At 43.0% G+C, this 14,131-nt stretch overlaps 2 protein-coding genes across 3 annotated transcripts in view; one reads left to right on the top strand and one right to left on the bottom strand.

Annotated features, from left to right (window-relative positions):
* LOC108038780 (chromodomain-helicase-DNA-binding protein Mi-2 homolog) overlaps positions 1-559 on the top strand; it is a 29,612-nt gene extending 29,053 nt beyond the window's left edge. Inside the window, exon 5 of the mRNA XM_017115610.2 lies at positions 33-559. Coding sequence (XP_016971099.2) covers positions 33-172 — 140 coding nt within the window. The 3' untranslated portion in view covers positions 173-559. The remainder of the gene's footprint in view (positions 1-32) is intronic.
* Positions 560-748: 189 nt separating this feature from the next.
* On the bottom strand, positions 749-14,118 carry LOC108038781 (ubiquitin carboxyl-terminal hydrolase 32). Of its 2 annotated transcripts, none has more exons than XM_017115611.2 (14): positions 13,819-14,118; positions 9,830-10,064; positions 9,491-9,767; positions 8,761-8,989; positions 7,834-8,693; positions 6,436-7,567; positions 5,854-6,156; positions 5,479-5,795; positions 3,558-4,204; positions 3,332-3,498; positions 2,651-2,838; positions 2,408-2,593; positions 1,892-2,347; positions 749-1,837 (listed from the first exon to the last, which is right to left on the bottom strand). In XM_017115611.2, the coding sequence occupies exons 1-14, from the start codon at positions 13,877-13,879 to the stop codon at positions 1,559-1,561; spliced, it is 5,337 nt and encodes a 1,778-aa protein (XP_016971100.1). In that variant the 5' UTR covers positions 13,880-14,118; the 3' UTR covers positions 749-1,558. The 2 variants fall into 2 exon arrangements, with proteins under 2 accessions (XP_016971100.1, XP_016971101.1); XM_017115612.2 differs by having other exon boundaries at positions 5,536-5,795; positions 13,819-14,117.
* Between the last annotated feature and the right edge of the window lie 13 nt (positions 14,119-14,131).

Here is a 14,131-nt window from a genome sequence, read left to right as displayed (position 1 = left end):
ACTTTATATTAAACTTTGTTCTTTTATTTTAGCTCAATTAATGGCACAATTTCCGGCTGGATTCCAGGGCACAACATTGCCAGCATTCACCAGCGGACCCGCCGGCAACTTTGCCAACTTCAGGCCACAGTTTTCGGTGCCCGGCCAGCTTTCGAATAATTCCGGCGTCTAGGCATCTCCTCAATATATATTTTAAGAGCATTCGTATTCCATGCAAATATACTTTACTCAAGCTAAGAATTTAAATTTCTACACAAGAAAACCCCCGCACACCTACAACCTATATTTATCATAATCATTTGCAATGAAACCCCGATAATAAAAACGAAAAGGACCTATGTCGCGTTCACACAAATAATTAATACACAAGGTTTGACACTTGGCGGATGGCGAGCTCGGTTTTAAGCTTCGGATTCTGCTCCTGGGGCGGATCTCAGCAGAACACGGCTCGCAGCCAATAAACATACGACAAGTATAATAGTTCTTATTTACTTCTTTACTACGTGATTACATAATCTAGATACAAAATATAAATGTATTGAATTCCATTGCAAGAAAACGAGTGTTGTTTATTTGGGGGGGGATTGCAGCCTTGAAAAAGTTTTAAATTATATTTAGTCGAACTTTTCGATTTAAAAATAAACGTTTTGATTTAAAAGATTTCTCATTAGTTTTGACTTTTTCTCTTAGACCCAAAATATCACCTGTTTTCCTTGGTCAAAAACAAACATTTAGTACAAATGCGATGTGGTTTAAGCGATAAAAGTTGTTTTATTCATAGCTTTTCGTTTCGAATATATCATCATGTTCATGTATATTAATATAAATTAGTTAAGTTTTGTATGTATATATATCTGTGGGTGTATATATATAATTTGTAAATATCAAATACACAATCAATAGACATATTTAAGTCATATCTAATAAGCGCAATACTAATTTCGAACCGAATCTGTTCGGCACGTCACACAAAGCCAATCAATACACGTAAATACGGGATGAGTAGACCAACAATAGTCCGCGAGTTCTTGGGATGAAATTCGTAACATCTTAATATTGCTGATCATAATTAATATCAAACTGCCTAAAACTTTTCGACTTTCGGGTTTCACTTCCGCTTGTTATTTACAGCAATAATTACAAATTAAATGGAATATCCCGACATGGTCTGGCATAAATAATTACAAGCTGGCACTGCTGGCCTAATACAAATACAAATTTAAAAATTATATACAACAAAACAAACAAAGCAACAAGAAAAAATTGAGAATAGATTTGTTCGGCGTAACAAACCAATTTAACGTATTATTTACAAGCTAAACTTGAATTTTGTATATTACATGCAAAAACAATTTTCGGCAAAGAAAAATAGAAGTAGGCTTAAAACTAATTATGGGCTATGCAACTATTGCAGAAAATCAGAATCAGCTTAGAATAGTAAATAACAAAACATACGCGGTGTGAAACAAAACACAGAGTCTCTAGAACAGAAAGGGTAAGAATGGATTATATAATCTTCATAGCCATGATGCCCACGGTACCAGGAAGTGGACATCAGTTAGGAAATTGAGCACAGCTTCTTCAGCTCTCCCTCGGTCTCGTCCACCTCAAGTGGTACGCTGGAGGCGTTGGGCAGCGCCCGTCCCTCGATGTTCGGAAGATACGGCTCGTAGTCTAGGCCCTTGCGCTCGTAGAACAACAGATATGCGGCACTCGGGTCGATGACCGGCTTCTGTGATATCTCGCGGCAGGAGCTGTCGTTGTAGCAGTACCAGGAACCAGTTGCATTCGATGCATAGGAAATGTAATGGCCTCCATTCAGCATGCCCGAGTGTGACTGCATGAAAAATCCATAAATCTCCGAAAAAAAATAAGTATGGGCTATACTCACGACCACAGCATAGAGTCGGTATCTGGGATCGAACTCATCCACCTCTGGCTTGAGTCGGTGCTGGTGATAGTCCTCGAACTCGCCGTCCACAATGGGCGTTTTGGTGAGACTCGTCGAGATGAGACGTTGTCGCCGGGCAGCATTGATGTTCTTGCTCTGGCGGAGGATATTCGCGGTGGACGCTGTAGAACCGGTGGCCGGAGTTGTCCCAGCCTGTGTTGAAAGGTCCTCCTTGTCCTTGTCGTCCTCGTCTATTTCGCTAACCACTTCATTGCTTGCCATCGGCAAATCGGAATCCTTCTTCAGCTCCAGCAGCTCCTTGTGCCGCAGTATCGTCTCCTGGGGCACTGAGGCCAGGTACGGTGTGGGATCAAAGTCATCGAAGGGGAAGTGAACCACTTTCTGTGACTTGACCCACTTGCCGTTTACGCAGTTAAACCGCTTCAAGTGCACAATCTAAACGAAAGTAAAAGTCATTGCCATTGCCCCAGCATTCGGTGAGGAGTTTCAGCTCACCAATATCGGAGGCAGTTTCCAGATCTGCAATTTCTTGGTGGCGGGTTTCTTGCCCTTGCAATGACTGCAGTGATACCACTGCTCCAGTTTTTCCTCGGAGGTGAAGGCGCGCAGGCAATGATTGAGGTCCACGGGCTCTACTTGCTCCCGCCGACTTATGGCAATGGTCTCATGATCCACCCATAGCTAAGTAAAGACAAATATCAGTTACTGCGAAGATACATTTAAGTCGATTCTACATACACGCTCCAAGGTGCTTTGGTAGCGCAAATGCAAGGCGGTCGGATCCCAGTCGATGGCAATGGTAAAGTCTTCAAAATATTTCGTTGTCGGTGCGTATGACAACGAGGCGGTGTACTCTGGCGTCCGTTTAGCCTCCAGATTTGGTAGCGATGGGAATTTAGTGTTCATTTTTGGCGTTGATGTATTACCTGTAGGGGAAATATGAACTTATTGTAATATGTTTTTAATTCTAGTAAATTTGTATCTTTAATGGCACAGTGTAACTGCAGTTTTGACTTATAGATATGGATAAATAACTAAAATTTGATTTATAACAGCCATATCTCTTCACCCAATTTCTTTCAGTTATAAACCAAAATGTACCAAATTAAATTTTAAAACAATATTTTTCATTTAAATTAAAAAAAAACTAATTAAATGGTACATATGTACATCAAATATTATATAGCATTTTCCCGAAATTTTTAACTGGTCAATTAAAGCGAAATTTGACTCCCAATCTAGGACAAAATTGCAGTTGCATTCCGAAATCCTTAAAAAAGTGGCACAGTGTAATTTAAATTGTTGAAGAAAATTATTGTTTTAAAATCAGTGTGTTTAAAAACATTTAAAAGAATCCAAAACTGCCGCATGGTGTTCCACAAAACCAGCTTTTTGTAGAATGGATTCTTTTCTACTCACTGGCCACGGCATTGATGGGCGGCAGGGCTCCCTGGAGTACATAGTCGTTGTTGCAGCGGATCTCGCAGCCTCGACAGAAGCTTGACCAGGGGCAGATGGCGCAGGTTAGTCCGTCTGCCTTAACAGCACGCAACGTGAAGGGAAAGTCGTAGCCGAGGCTGTCATCACTAAGGTAAAATAACAGACAGTCGGTTTAGGTATTTCAAAAGAGACCGGGTATATTTACCAATCGGCGGCATGATTCGCCTGCTCCGTGGTGGCGGGCAGAGGGCTGAGCAACCTGCTCACCTGGAGCCACACGGCGCAGTACAGATCTTTGTGGGTGCCGCCCTCGCTGTTGGGGATGAGCAGGGGGACCCCAAACAGGCTGGGCCGCGTCTTGTGGTAGGAGAGGAAGTAGCTGTCGTGCCGCGTTATCTTCCGGTGCACGGCCACCAGATACTTGCCCGCCTTGTGCGTCGGCTGTGAGGAGCGACGCGAGTATACGCCACTACTGGTTTCCGGCTGCGAGGTGGTGATCTGGTCGGGCTGGTCGTGCTCCTCCTCGTTGCCCTCCTCCGCCTGTTCGTCCACATCCAAGCTGGCGCCCAAAGTGTGCCCAGTGCTCAGGCCACTGGATTCGTTCGGGGACGTCCGGAAGGAGCTGTCATCGCTGCCGCTTCCATGGCGACTACTCACCGGCGCCAGATCCGCCATCGGAATGGGTTCCGTCAGCGAGCTCTCCATGGAGTTCTCGCCCGAGTGATTCGTATACGACATGGAACTGGTGTTGCTCTCCGTGTGGAGCAACTTGGCGGAGGACACACGCTTCTGCTGGGCGGCCGCGCCGTGCATGAAAGTGTTCTCCGGGCTGGAGCTCAGGATGAGCGACTCCTGCACCAAGAGTTGATATTAGACTTGGTTGTGGTGGGTTTGGAGTTAATGTTTCAGGGGCGTTTTGGGTAAAATCGTGAATTAAAGCTTTGGGAACTCAATTAACCAAGGATCCAATTACTCGTAAATGTACAAAATGTCTATAGGGTATACACTAAAATTCAAAATCTACTTATACATTTACAAATTGTTTATGGCAGGTGTTTAAATTAAGTTTTGGTTTATTCTAGTTATTCCGTGAGGTCGGTGGCAAGTGAAACTGAAGTTATCAAATTATAATGATTTAGTTTTTGTACAGGTTTCGAAAGATGCAAGATTTGTTTAATACTGTTAGTTTAGCTTGGGTTTAACTTTAAAGAATTAGTTTTGACCATAAGTGTGAGTTAATGCACTTATGTAAGAATATACAAAAGTTTTGAAATCTATGCTTCAAAAGATTATATTTGAATATATTAAAATAATATTACTTTGCAGAAATCTTTAAAATTGTTCAAGATTTAACTACAGAAATTTACTAAAAATATTCTATAAAAATCTATCTAAAACTATATCAAAAATTTACTAAGGCAATATAATTATGGATACTCTGAACGTTTTAATAAACAAATCAAAAAATGAAGAGTCTAAAACGTTCTAAATGTAGGCGGTTTTGCAAAGCTATGAGAATGACTAGAAACTACAAAATAAATTATAATTCACAAACTTTCAACTTGATAACCAACGACAACAAAGATTTCCAAGAATAGCAAAGAGGTGATTTGAAATATTTGTTTTGGTTTAAGCAAAAAATGTACATTAGTTTTAGAATAAGGCCAGCAACAAATTAAATGATTAGTAGAAGGAGATATATAGATTACAAATAATTGATATCAATTTGATAACAGTGTGCGAATACGAAAGTAGGGAGAATATACAGAGTATGCTAGTAGTTTTGAGTAGTTAAGAGGGAAGCCCACAAACCACGCAGCAAACGGCAACTGTTCATTTAACATAGTGGTATTTAATATATTTAGATTAAACGCTTGTAAAGTGACACTCGAGAAGCAGACGGAGGCGGAATCTTTAGCGGATTCTGATTTCGCATTCGCAATCGAAGACGACCCGACGATAACATTGCAGCACTTTCGCCACTGAGGAGCAAGCTCGGTATCCTAGGCAAGGGAAGTTCTGAAGCTCTGAATTTAGGAATTTAGGAATTCGATTGGCCCCAAATAACTGGGGCGTAAATCTATGATATTAAATACGTGTATGTTAATATAGTTTAGAAGCCATACCTTGAAGCAAAATAGGCTGTGGGGCATGCACTCTCTCTTTCCAAAGCACCGGCTTACCTTTCCGGCCTCATCTGGCAGCAGTTCGTGCACTTGGTTATCCCCGCTTCCGTTTCCGCTGAAATGGCTAGTGATGGAATTGTAATTATTGCCGCTGCTGTTGTAGCGAGAAACCTCTGCCGGCTCCACCTCCACCTCCGCCTCCACTTCGACCTCGAGTCCAGGGACATGGCCGTTGCAAAGGACTCGGGACGAGGCGCGGTGGCTAGATGTCTGCAGAGTGCTCAGCGAAGACAGCGAGTCCTGTGCGGTGATAAGAGCTGAAAGCAAGGGAACCTGTGAGTACGTATCTTTTTGAAATCCTCTTCAGTGACTTACCGGAACTGCGCTGAATGTCCTTGAGACCCTGCTCGATATGCATGCTGAGGACTGAGTTGGAACGCGTCCGCACACTCTGCTCGGGCAGTTGGAAGACATACAGCTCTTTGGCACTCTGCGTGCGCAACTTATCCTCGTCGGCCAGCACCTGTCGTATTTGTGAGTTCCACAGCTCGCAGACGAGCATCAGATTTGGTTGCAGGGAGCACAGAGTGGCCAACTTGTACTTCAGATGCGAGTACTTGCATTCCGAGTTGAGCCGAAAACCATATTTAATGGGTACGCTTCCATCCAGTAGGATTACTAAAAAAAATAAAAATGTTATGCAAATTTAGAGGGGTTAATTATCAAATTGTTTAGTTGTTTGTTTGCATTGTAATTGTAGAAAGGTGTTAGCAACTTTAAGTAATTAACGATTTACACTTTCGAGATTATAAGCTAAAAAATAAAGTGGTTATTATTTTTAGCTTATAATCATTAAGGGAAACTTAATTTTATACATCAATTGACGCAAAGCTTTTTTTTTTTAGTGCTTATGTTTTTAAATTGCACTACGATTAGATTTCACTATATGTGACTTACCCAAGACCTCCAAATAGACATAGTTCTCCACCGGGAGCGGCAGGCTGAGCAGACTGAAGGGATCGAAGCGGACCGACTCGTGTCCACAGCCCAGACAGCTGACCTTGGACTTCAACTGGCCGTAGAATAGATCGATGATGATGGACTGATTGCGAGCGTGATGCTGAGACCAGGCCTCGGCGGCCACGATCTTGTCGGGGCGTCCATTGGAGTCCTTCAGCTCACTATACGGCTTCTCCATCACGCGGTTCAGATCCTCATGCAGTGCGTCCAGCAGCCACTCGAGCAACTCCTGGGAATCGTGCTGACCTCCACCGGCGAACTGCGGCGCGTGCTTGTTGACGCAAAAGCGTAGTTTAAGAGGCGCCACTGAGCGCGTTGTGGCGGTCCAAACCTCCTTGAGCAATTCTGCGTAACGCATGGCCAGCTGGCCCCGTGTGCCCAGTTTGTTGGCCGCATTCACCTCAAAGCGGTGCATCTCACGCTGGAAATACTGGGCCAGCGGTTGGGTGTTGAACAGCACCTGGAGGGCGGCGTTCATAAAGCAGGTGTTCCCCAGGTTGTGCAGCCCAGTGGCTCCGGGCGCATGTACCGACATAATTGAACTGCGGGTAAGGCGACGGCGATCACCCGGCGCACCCGTACCCTGGCCACTCTGAGCGGTGGCCAAGGATCCAAGTTCCTCCGGCCAGGTCAGATCCTTGTTGCGGATCTCCAGCAGCAGCTGGTCGTTGTCCCGAATGAGCAGCTCTTTCAGACACATGGCGTCCTCCTCTAGCAATATGGCACCGTTGTCCAGCTGCGGAACGTGCCACAGCCGGATGTCCTCCGACTTGAGACGCAGCTGCTCGCAGAGGAACTCGCCCACCTGGCGCACTGTGGCCAGTCGGCTGAAGGCAGCTGTGTAGGCCAAGTATCGCTTGGGCGGTTGAAGCACGCTGCTGGCCGCGATGGCCGCATATCCGCCTCCGGAGGCCAGGACCCCGTAGCCACCGCTCACCGTGGAGCCCCAGCTGCCGAGTTGAGTGCCTCCACCAACGCCGGTCTGGGATGGTTGTGCCTGATGGAGCAGGATCCGCAGGTTCAGCGGATACAGCTCCAGTTCCACTTCAGAGTTGGGTGGTTGGATGACCTGGTGAAAGAATTAATTAAAAATATTAATAGATTAATACAAAATCGATTTTACTTCTCATGAAATTAAAGGTGGGTTCTATAATGAATCTTATTTTTTCTGGCCCTTTCTAAGTAAGCTATTAAGATTCAGAAAATATAAAAACTAAAAAACGAATTTTTAACAATAAAGCTCCAGTGAGAAAAATTACATAAGTAAAAGTCTAATCAAAATTCATAGATTTTTTTAAATTGTTTAGTTAGTTTGTTGGATATTAACAAGTTTACCTGTCGCGGCAGTGGCAGGTTGTCGCCATACCACCGATTTAGGGCCTTCCACAGGGACTTGGGAACGAGTTCAAAGTCGTGGCCGTGCACGAGGGGCGTGTCCCGCTTGAGGTGGCCGCCCTCGCCGGTGAGGGTGCGCACATTGCGGAACGGGTTGGCCGTGATCAGATTGCTGTTGTCGATGGGTCCCGGTCGCACCGGTCCGCAGTGGCGACCGGCGGAGATCCCACTGCTCGCCGACCCGGATCCTGATGCCGAACCAGTGCCAGAGCCCAGGGAGTAGCTGTCGTGCTGCTCCAGGCTGTGGGTATTAAAGCTCTCATCGCATACTAGCGCCTCATCGACAGCTGTTCGCTGGTGGACGGTGCGTTTGCAATAGTCGCAGGTATGGGCCGTGTGCTGGGTGTATTGCATCCAACCGAGCCACCAGTCGCGGGTGATCAGGTACCAGAACTGACCTACGCTGTACGGCCTGCGTTCCTCGCGCCGCAGCCATCCCCGGACTATATCGTTCTCCATGTGCTTGCACTGCGGCCACAGGCCAAAGACGATGTGACAGAGCTCGAAGATCAGGTCCAGCAGGGGCTGCATAAGTCTCAAGTCGCACTGCACGGTCCATAGCATAAAGTCCTCGGCGGTCAGTGAGACATTGTCGCGGGTTAGTTTGCTTGGCGTGCCATCCGGACTTCTACGCTGGCCAAACTCCAACAGATCACTGATCACTAGCTGCTTGGTCAGCTCCTTGTACTGCTGAGCTTCGTGATTCTGTTTGGCCACCAACAGCAGAACATTGATCATTTGGAGCGTCTCCTCGTGGCTAAGAACTCCATCCCGATCCACATCGAAGATCTTAAAGCAAACTGTAGAGAAATAAAGGCAAAAGTTTATGAGTTTATAGTAGGACAAGTAGTAGTAATCAGTGCTCACAGCGCGTTCTCTCCACTCCCGGTCCCCGGCAGGCGGCACTCACTCCGCAACACAGCTCCTTGAAGTCGATGTGTCCGTCACGGTTCTCGTCGAAGGCGTTAAATAGTCCCGCCAACGCGTTCTTTGGTATGGGTGGGCTGATAAGTGGGCCCAGAAACTGCAGGTCGATTTGGCCATTTTGGGAAGTATTCTTCAAGCGCCAAAACTCTTTTTCTAGATCTCCAATGTCCTGCAAATTTTAATTTAATTTTATTTTTAAAATAAATTAGTATGAAATATTAAAGAAAATTATTTTTAATCCTGATAAGTAATGTACAACAAAACAAAAATGTACTTAAATGTTGCAACTTTGATTGTTTACAAGCTGAGTTTATATGGTGTTCAGGAAAAAAAGGTATAATATTTTGAACAAGTTTAAAGCTAAAACTCTGAAGCTGAGCATTTAATCGCATAGGATCATAATACCTTCTGCAAGGTTATAGTAAATAAACTGTGCAGAAAATGCATTTAAATTCAAATATATTTCTTTCACTTGTTAATTACTAAACCAGAATATGAAAGGGGAAAAAAAGACGACTTCAGTGGCGGATTAAAGAACAGATGATACAATACACCTGCCATATTTCAAAATGGAGTTCCCAAGAAACGATTAGCCGTGAAGTGCAGGCCACATTTTTTTAAATTACTAAGTAATATTAGCCGTATATAAATACTCTATCCAGAATCTAACCTTCTCCTCCAAATGAGTAACTCCAGCGAGGCTCTGGTAAAACGTTGGAGTCTCCAGCTCCGAGGTAAGACTGACACAATTGTCGGCCAGCAGCCATTTTGAGAGAACAGTGGCATTGCGATGCTTTATTATCCAGTCCTGGAACTGCTCGAAATTGACGCGTTCGCTCTGAGCAAACAGGGAGACACTCTCGAAGGGAGCCAGATTGACGTTGCGCACATAGTCTGACTTGATAATAAAGGTGCCGGCGTCGTTGCAGTAGAGGTTCCACAAGAATCTGGGAAAGAAAGGTTGTATTTATCAATTGCGGTTATAAATTGCATTGTATGTCATTCTCACTTGGTCTTCTCCCCCTGGGTACCCCTAGTGATCAGGACCAGCCCGCAGAGGAGGTCATTGAAGGAGATGCCGCGCTGAGTGCCACCACAGGCGGCATATAGCATGTCCGTGATCTTCGGCGGCACTCCCTCGCAGAGCACGTCCTGCTGGAAGGCGTTCCGGCTAAGGAAGTTCCGTCCCACGCCCGCCGATTTTTTGAAGGCATCTCTCAGGCGCCGCAGTTCGACATCACTTACTGAAATGATAATCAATGCATGAGTAACGCTTTTGGTAGGGCTTATCCCAAAATGCTTCTAATTAGTAACTTGGGAGCCCCCGTATTTAATAAGATTTACGAGCTCGATTTTCCAACGGACGTGACGTCAATAGTGAACCGATTTTAGAAGCAAAAGTCAGGTAATACAAATATTACAAATACACTCGCTGTAATCGCTTATAACAGCAATAAACTTAATTTATGAAATTATTTATCTATTCAATCACTTATGGGATTACAATTCGCTGTTACCTAATTAACCATTATCTCTAATTGATTTTAAAGCCCTTACTCGCGAAGTAAAAGTGTTGAAGTGCAATAGAAGCTTTTGCAACAAAATAAATGGGTTATATTTTGATGTCCTTTAATGTAAATTTCAAAACTATATATGAGCAAGTAATTATATAGGAGAACTAACTATTGAGTTTCTAAGGTACGCAACAAGTTTTAAAAAAGGTAGTTAAGTGGAGAGTATCCCAAAGTCGATTTTTTTATATTTTCTTTTCCGAATGATTGTGAATCATACACAGAGGAATCACAAGTAATCGTCCATATGTTTATAGGAACGTGTGCGACGATAATTAAAATTCGTAACGCATATATGGAAGTCAACAAACGAAAAAAAAATGAAGAAAGGTCAAAAAATTTGTATATCAAGACAAGATTATTAACCATTAAAAATATCAATCAATATGATCACCAACAAATCTACATCTAAGCCCCAAATATTTAATTTGAATTAACTATTTCTTAAATTTTTTTAAATTATATATTGTTTCAATACTACAGTGTATTGCTGAACAACAAAAATAAATCCATTAAAAAATTAGGTCATAATTAAATCTACAATTTGTATTCATTCCTTGTTGCTTACAATTTATTATATTGACCAATTAATGTGGAAAATAAAAGAGCACAAGAATTGTCATCAAATCGACAATAAATAAACCATTTCAATTTCAGCGATCAGGTTAAGAACAGAGCCAACTGATAAGCGCAAACGGGGCGTGAAAATACATTCCGGAATTAAATGGGCAATATAGCAGTGGGAATTATACGACGTCACAGAAACGGAATTTAATTGAATGTCAACTGCAGCTTGGGTCTGCGATTTGTGACTGGCGTACTTGCATGCCAGCACTTGTTTTCCCCATCTTTTCTTTCATTTCTCCGCTGGCTCGGTTTTATTGGAACCGGTCGGTGAGGCTAATAAGAAACACACGCACCTGGTCGCACGCCTCAAGGTAGGCGAAGGTGGGTGGAAATGGGGTGGTCAGGTGGGCCGGGGCAGGGCCTTATCAGCGACATTCACTCTCTTAACTCTGGCTGCCTGGTCGCAAATCAGGCACCTTAACCATAACAACACCAGTGGGAGATGAATGCCAGCACAAAGGGAGGGTAAAGTAAAGTAAGTCAAAGGCAGTACCAGCGCTAAACGTCATTGAAAATGGGGTGGGTGTTATAGTGTTCCCGCTGGCTGAAATAATCTTAACTTTTGGATGATTAACAATTCATATCGGGGTCTACACTTTGAAGCATTTTATAAAAGGGAAATGGTGAACCTTCAGACTTCGAACTCCATTCAATCGAAAAGTGTTCCCTTTTTATACCCTTGCAGAGGGTATTATAATTTTGGTCAAAAGTGTGCAACGCAGTGAAGGAGACATCTCCGACCCTATAAAGTATATATATTCTTGATCAGGATCACCTCCTGAGTTGATATAGCCATGTCCGTCTGTCCGTCTGTCCGTCTGTCCGTCTGTCCGTCTGTCCGTCTGTCCGTCTGTCCGTCTGTCTGTCCGTCTGTCTGTTTCTACGCGAACTAGTCTCTCAGTTTTAAAGATATCGAATTGAAACTTTGCACACACCCTTCTTTCCTTTGCACGCAGTATATAAGTCGGAACGGCCGGGATCGGCCGACTATATCCTATAGCTGCCATATAACTGATTGATCGGAAATGCCATAACTCTGCTGTTTGTTAGGTTAGGAAGTTGGGACTTTCTATGGGTTCTATATTTGGCCAATCAATCTGACGTACCAAATTTCATAAGGATCGGCCGACTATATCTTATAGCTGCCATATAACTGATTGATCGGAAATGCCATAACTTTGGTGTTTGTAAAGTTAGGAAGTTGGGATTTTCTATGGGTTTTATATTTGGCCAATCAATCTGACGTACCAAATTTCATAAGGATCGGCCAACTATATCTTATAGCTGCCATATAACTGATTGATCGGAAATGCCATAACTTTGGTGTTTGTAAAGTTAGGAAGTTGGAATTTTCTATGGGTTTTATATTTGGCCAATCAATCAGACGTACCAAATTTCATAAGGATCGGCCGACTATATCTTATAGCTGCCATATAACTGATTGATCGGAAATGCCATAACTTTTGGTGTTTGTTAAGTTAGGAAGTTGGGATTTTCTATGGGTTTTATTTTTGCCTAATCAATCCGACATATCAAATTTCATAAGGATCGGCCGACTATATTCTATAACTGCCATATAACTGAACGATTGGAAATGCCATAACTTTGGTGTTTTTAAAGTTAGGAAGTTGGGATTTTTTATGAGTATTAAGAATGCATTATGAATGATTTTGGAGAATATAATTTGCAGAATATTCTGCAAGGGTATTTCAACTTCGGCTCCGCCCGAAGTTAGCTTTCCTTTCTTGTTAAATATTATTATAGAATTTTCAAATAATTAATTATAAGAAAAAAAATGTATTTACATTAAAACTTTTTTAAAGAAAATTATAGCACTTTAATCTAAGATTTTAAATAGAATGCAAGGAAATTTTAATTGGAATGTTTATATTTAATTTTATATTTAAGTCTAATATTTTTGTAATATTGAGAAATATTAAAATTCTCTTCAGAAAAATTGTGTTGCCTTCGACGTTATTGTTTGATTAAATTTTCTTTGCTGTTATTGGAGACCGACTATAGTGAGCCGAATCGGGTGCTTTTAAAAGCCAAAATATTTATTTTCCTATCTGGGAAATGCACCTCAGAGTGATTTCAACAATACTACTCACTATGCCTAAGCATATAAATAAGAACTAAATCAACGGATAATAGAATTAAAGTACTAACAAACCACACCCGCAAGTTTGATAATTTAATTGTATTAACGAACATGTGTTTATGTTACAAAGCATTTTTGTTTTCTTTTAAATACCTTTGTAGAATGCCTTTGCATATAAAATGCGAATTGAAATGAACACTGGAATTAAATGTTGAACTTGAAATGAGCAGCATCCGCAGCGACATCCGCATCCGCGCATTCCAGTCACAGTAAGCGTGAACTGCACTGGCTCGCTTTTTAACTGTTATTCTGTGCGTCGGTGCTTTGTTGTCTCCCAACCACCCAGCGCCCACCTCTCACTTCCACCTACCAACCACCCCTTCGGTTGAGCTTTTCTATTGTGACGTCACTGGCGGCGGAGACGCAAATACCCATGCACACAGCCCACAAACACAAATAAATCTCCCTGGAATGGCAAATTAAATGCAAGTGCAACAAAATGGGATAGGAAACACAAGACGATGCGGAAGGGAAGTGGGTGGTGGTCAGTGGGGAAAACTTTCGTCAGAAATGGTGCGACCAATAACAATGGAATCGATTGCAGCGGGGTTTCTGTTTTCTTGATTAGCCGTAACCCATTTTCCACTCGCCACCGGGTATATTACCAACCCAAAATACCCATCCGGAGAATTCACTTACCGCGCTTTACCGAATCCTCGTAGCTTATGCTATTGGAGTGTTTGGACTCCTTGGTGCCCATGGCCCAGAACTTTTTGTTTGCGGGGGTGCAACTGCGTTGGATTCTTGGGCTGCTCCTGCTGCTGCGTTGGTGGCGACGGCACTGCTCACATTTGTTTAACTTCACTTAACGTTCGCGGGCGGAATAACTTTCTTCGGTCAAGGATCAGGTGCAGGATCAGGATTATGTATATTATACACCTGTCTTTTTGGGTCTTGTGCTATTTTCTGTTTCTATTGCCTCTGGCGGGAGTTTTGCAACACTGTCCGAAAC

This window comes from Drosophila rhopaloa, unplaced genomic scaffold (assembly GCF_018152115.1).
Source record: "Drosophila rhopaloa isolate 14029-0021.01 unplaced genomic scaffold, ASM1815211v1 contig_163, whole genome shotgun sequence".
In the NCBI taxonomy this organism is placed as follows: domain Eukaryota; kingdom Metazoa; phylum Arthropoda; class Insecta; order Diptera; family Drosophilidae; genus Drosophila; species Drosophila rhopaloa.
This window is presented reverse-complemented; position numbering and strand designations above follow the sequence as displayed.

Coding starts and splice junctions, on each gene's coding strand:
- LOC108038781 (XM_017115611.2), bottom strand. CDS start 13,879: ATGGGCACCAAGGAGTCCAAACACTCCAATAGCATAAGCTACGAGGAT. Junction 8,694..8,760: donor GGGAGTGGAGAGAACGCGCT/GTGAGCACTGAT, acceptor ATTTCTCTACAG/TTTGCTTTAAGATCTTCGAT. Junction 2,839..3,331: donor GCCCATCAATGCCGTGGCCA/GTGAGTAGAAAA, acceptor TTTCCCCTACAG/GTAATACATCAACGCCAAAA.